General features: G+C 48.6%; 1 protein-coding gene across 1 annotated transcript; it reads left to right on the plus strand.

Moving 5' to 3' along the window:
* Positions 1-1,653: 1,653 nt before the first annotated feature.
* Positions 1,654-4,545, plus strand: LOC147990089 (uncharacterized). The gene has a single exon (XM_087522820.1). It carries the CDS (start codon positions 1,674-1,676, stop codon positions 4,506-4,508), a length of 2,835 nt encoding a protein of 944 aa, XP_087378946.1. The 5' UTR covers positions 1,654-1,673; the 3' UTR covers positions 4,509-4,545.
* The last annotated feature ends 961 nt before the right edge of the window (positions 4,546-5,506 follow it).

Raw genomic sequence — 5,506 nt, forward strand, 5'->3', positions numbered from 1 at the left:
TTTGAAAAATGTTAATCAAACATTTCGGAAATGCTAAATTTTTATAGCAAAAATGTTGATCTTGCATTATAAAAACGAAGAATTGTTTTGATCATGTGTATAAAAATGTTAATCAAGCATTTGAAAAATGTTGAAGAAGTATTTGAAAAATCTTAATCAAGTATTTGGAAAATGTTAAATGTGTATAGAAAAAATGTTGACCATGCATTATAAACAATGATAAAAAATTTGATCATGTATATAAAAAATGTTAATTAAGCATTTGAAAAAAATATTGAGTGTTTGAAAAATGCTAAATGTGTGTAGGAAAAATGTTGGCCATGTATTAAAAATTGTTAATATTTTATTTGCAAACTTTTAACTAAGCATTTTAAAAATGTTAGAATGTATAGAAAAAAAAAATCTTTACTATGCATTGAAAATATGTTAATCAAGGATTTGAAGAATGTTAAAAAATGTGTATATGAAAAATGTTGACCTTGTATTAAAAAATATTAAACTCATATTTGAAAAATGTTAATCAAGCATGAAAAATTATTAAATGTTTATAGAAAAAATGTTAATTTGATTTTTAAGAATGTTAATCAAACATTTGGAAAAAATTGAAACATGTATTAGAAAAGTGTGTCTGATATATACAGAAAATGTGTATAAAAACAATGAAAAGGGAGAGAAAAGAACCGAAAAAAGGAAAAATAAAGAAAAAATGCAGGGAACCCATGAAAGAAATAAAGAAAACCAAAGAAAAAAATGAAAAAAAATGGGAAAATGGGAGAAAACCCAATGGAAAAGAAAAAGAAAAAAAACCCGAAAAACCTAGTGAAAAACGAGCTTGTTCGGCCTAAAGAAGGTCGCGCCGAACTAGTTTAGCACGAAACGTGCGGAGTGGCTAGCAGCGCTCTCGATCAGCATAGTGACCAGGGATCGATCCCTGGGGGTGGCCCCTTTTTAATCGACTGTTGTCGCTCGACGCGGGACATCCTACCGAGTCGCTTATTGCAAGATATAGTTGCCGCGGTTTTCTCTGGTCCGGTCAAAAGTGGCTCGCTAGGTTGATCAACGTTATATGAGTGATATATTCGATGAAAAGTAAGGATATAAATGAGTTAAGTTCAAAAAAAAAAGATATAAATGAGTTTTTTTTTAAGATACCACCGCTTTGTTTTTTGAAAAAAAGATGGTACCTCTGCAACTGTTCGGCCCAACGTGGGAACGGTTCAAAATTTTGGTATGCTTCGTGGGCGTGACGGAGACGTGATGTCTGGTTCACTTCAATTATGTTATATATATGAGTGTGTCTAGGGCACATCTAAAGGTGCTCTAGTTATTGCACATCTAAGTGAGTGAATCAAGCACAAAGAGGAAAAGAAAAAAAGAAAAGAAAATATCCACACGAATCTCAACGTAAGATCAATGATATAGGACTTAGATGTGCAATACTTATGGCACGTTTAGATGTGCTTTAGCAAAACTGTATATATATACTCTAGCCACTACTGGAAAAAAACAACCCCCTAAAAAAAAAGAAACAACGCGTGAAGTAGAAGGAGTCCGCGTCGGAAAGCCAGATCGTAGTAGAACGCAACGACCAGGCCATATATACGGGAAGTGCAAACCGTTAGCCCGCGGCTCCCAGAATCGAAGAAGCGACGCCTGGGAAGTAGTGGATCGAGATGAAGAGGCGCAAGGGCAACGACCCGGCGGAGATGCCGCCCGACGGGGTCGTGCTGCCCGACGAGCTCATCGCTGAGGTCTTGCTGCGCCTGCCGGCCAGGTCCGTCCTCCGGTTCCGCGCCGTCTGCCGCGCCTGGTCCGCGCTTCTCCGGTCTCCCGGTTTCAAGGACGCCTACGCCGCCGCGGCAGCCGCCCGCAGGAACAGCAAGTTCGTCTTCTTCGCGCCGGCGGGCGTCTACGGCTGCTCGCTGCAGGGCAGCGACGCGCTCTTCACCGTCGACGGCCGCCGGCTGCACCCCGACTTCCTATGCGTGTCGACGATGCCATGCCGCGGCCTCCTCCTCTTCTCGGACGCTCGTCGTTACGGGGCTTACTGGGTGTGCAACCCAAGCACCGGGGAGTGCAGGCGCCTGCCGCTGACGACGTGTCGTCGCCCCAACTACTCGAGCGCTGGCCTGGTCTTTGACAACCAGACCAAGGAGTGCAAAGTTGTTCATCTATTTCACCATGGACATGTCAACATCTCGTGCGAGGTTTACACCTTGTCTGGCCCAAATCGCCGGTGGAGGCCGGCCGCCGGCGGGGGCCACAACATGCCGCTGCCTCTCCAGAGGCCGGCGATGAAGTGCATGCAGATTCATGACACCGTGACCAAGATGCCTCCCGTGTTTGCCGGTGGATATCTGCACTGGTTGCTCTACCCCAACCGCCAAAGCCTTGTCCCGGGGCCTTCTAGGGCTGCGGTCCTTCGCTTCTCGGTCTCCCACGAAACGTTCGACATAGCAAATGCACCTGTACTAAGCGAGCATGTCGCAGCAGAGTGCAGGGAGCTGGAGGAGCATTTACCGCCGGTCCCAATTCACCTCGCGGAGCTTCAAGGCTCCCTCTGCATGGTCCATGACAGCCGACACGCCGGAAGCTGCCTGGATATCTGGGTGATGAGGGATCACGAAACCATGGAGTGGTCGCTATACTGTCAAATACCACTCTTGTCACTGTCACGTGATGTACCTAGCCCTCGGTTCATCACCATCCTAGGCTTGTGCCCTGGGAAAGGGGAGAGGAGGATAATGCTGGCTACCTCCCGGCACACGGTTCATTCTTTCTGCCTCGAAACAGGGGATGCCAAGACAATGCTCTCTGTTGCTGAGACGGCCATTGGTTGCCGGAACGAAGCTGTCGCTGCTCTTCAGCTGGCTCTCTATGAGGACAGCCTAGTCCGCATAGGGGACGAGGACGAGGAGAAGGAGGAGCAAGTGTTGTCCACAGCTTTGACCATGGCCCTAGTGCGGCTTCCAGTCAGATCAATCGTTCAATCCATGCTGGTCTGCAGGCAGTGGTGCACAGTGATTGAGAGCGAGAGCTTTGTTCAATCGCACATGTCCATGAGCATGAGCAGGCCGAGGAGGGTATGTATGGTGACGGATGGTCGTTCCCGATGCGACTTGTTTGGTTTCACGCCTATGGAGAGCTGGCTTCAGCAGCAGCATGATAGTTCAAACACTCCTCTCAGGGACAAGATCATCTGCTCCAAGCCTTGCCATGGGCTCAACTTGATAAGCACGGGCAGTGGCGATGACTACATGTGCAATCCTTGCACTGGCTCCATGGTGTGCCTAGGACACCGTGGCAGCCTAGTGTGCCATCGACAAGGCAGCAGCAAAACTAAAACTAATAGCTGTGCCAACAACGGCTTCACCGATGGCAGGAACGTCGGGCTAGGGTTTGATGAGTCAAGAGGAGAGCATGTTGCAGTCGAAATTGGGCACCACTACTTGAACAACGGCTCCTTGGCATGCATGATCAAAACTGGGAGCAGAGATGTCTGGGCTTTTGTTGGGGAACCACCGGTGGCAGTGTCTGCTATGCCTCCTGCACATATCAGCGGGACATTATACTGGCTGAGTAAGCAGACTATTCGGCCATGTGACGAACGTGTTGTTGTGGCGTTCGACATCTCCGCCAGAGCATTCACCACCCTCCCATGCCACCCATGTCAAAGATGCGAGCACGACGCTTTCCTTGTGGAGCTGAACGGAATGCTTTCACTTGTGGTTGCAGATAAAGAGGCAGACGAGCTTGATGTCTGGGTGATGATGCACAAGCAGCACGGCACGTGGGGGAAGGCTCTGAAGATATGTCTACGGAATCAGCAGCCTACTAATTATTATTCACTCAAAACAGGCCGGGTGGTAGTGCCGCTGCAAATCGACAACGAACAAGGCAAGATCCTGCTCAGCACGGGACGTGCACTAGGTTATTACCATCTCAAGAACGAAACGATCGAGACGGTCTACTCTGGAGACGAGCTGCTGTTCCCCATGCTGTACGAGGAGAGCTTGGTCTGCGTCCCGGACGACGAGCTGCTCGACGACCACCACGCCGCAGCACCCACCACCGTTGGACACCAAGGATCAACCAGCAGCAGGTCCATATTCCAGGGGTGTGAGAAGAGCAGATGCCAGGGCATCGCCGCTGTCTACAGAAGGTGCTGCAGGAGGGTGTTATGCGTGGTGTGCGCGGGTGCATGCCGCGAGCACTCCCGGGATCAGCCTGTCGTCCTCCCTACCAGGTGGCTCCAGGACGTGCTCGCGGAACTGGCTGATCTAGGACTGCCTCTCCATCACCCCTTTGTGCCAGCCGCTGACTACTGCTACTACTATTCGACCAAGAGCGCTGACGGCGAGACGGCGTGCCATGTCTTTGTGTCCGTCAAGGATTACGCGAGAAAGAGGCAGCCGTGCCATCTGGTGGAGTGTGGCTACAGGATGGAAGGGCAGGTCATCAGGGAGACTTGGGTTCGCAGATATCGCGCCGATGACGCTAGTCGCTAGAGCTTTTGTTTTTTCCTCTAGCTCCAGCTATACAAAGTGCTTCTGTAACCATATGTTGTATGAATATAACAGAAACCAAAATTCGATTGTGTGCAATTCTTGGGGCTTCAAACGAAAATTGTAACTGCATATTTATAACTGACATTTTTATTTTACTAGAATTGCTGTACATGTATCTTTCTTACCCCTTGAACTCGGTGTGCCATGTAAAAAAAGCCTTAGCGCTTGTGATTCAATCTTTATTTACTTCTTGCTTTGATCTTGCCCTTTCTCTTTCTTTTGACATGTACTCCCTCCGTAAGGAGATATAAGAGCGTTTAGATCACTAAACACTCTTATATTTCTTTACAGAGGGAGTAGTTTCTTTTGCAGTCTGTTCATCATATGTTGTTGTTTCTGCTAGTTTGAGACCGAGTGAAGTTTGATTTAAACCTTGAATTTATAGAGTTCGTCCGAGATGAACCTTCACCTTCAAGTCCCTGAAGTCTACACCCTGTACTTTATAATCCCGGTTGTTTCTAACCTCGACACTCTTTTAGGAGGGGATTTGATGATGTGGCAGGGAGACGCTGGGATTGTTGACTTGGCTTGGATTGCATACTCCGCATGCATGCATGATATTTTTTATTTACATGGATTAATGGATGCTAGGCAAGCTGTACTACTACAGCTAAAAGAGTTGTTCTCTGTAGCGGGGCGCCACCCGCGTCGGCTGCAAGGCCAACTCAGAGTCATCGCGCCCCAGGCGGCTTAGTTCGTCCCACGATTTGCCTAGGTACCGGAACATGGGTTCTGTGGTTGAACGGGAGTTCGTGCGCGCGGCTGGGCGGGGACGGGACGCCAGAGCGACGACCAACACGCTCTCGCCTCCGAGGCCGTTGCGTTCAAGGCCAGTGTCCTGCACACGGGTGCAACACCGCATCTGAGGCCGAAGTCTTATCTGCTCGCCGTAGAGTATGCCGTCGTGCACCCGCGCTCACTCGCTCGCGCCTGCCTAA

This window comes from Triticum urartu, chromosome 1A (assembly GCF_056163025.1).
Source record: "Triticum urartu cultivar PI428250 chromosome 1A, HENAU_Tu73, whole genome shotgun sequence".
NCBI lineage: Eukaryota > Viridiplantae > Streptophyta > Magnoliopsida > Poales > Poaceae > Triticum > Triticum urartu.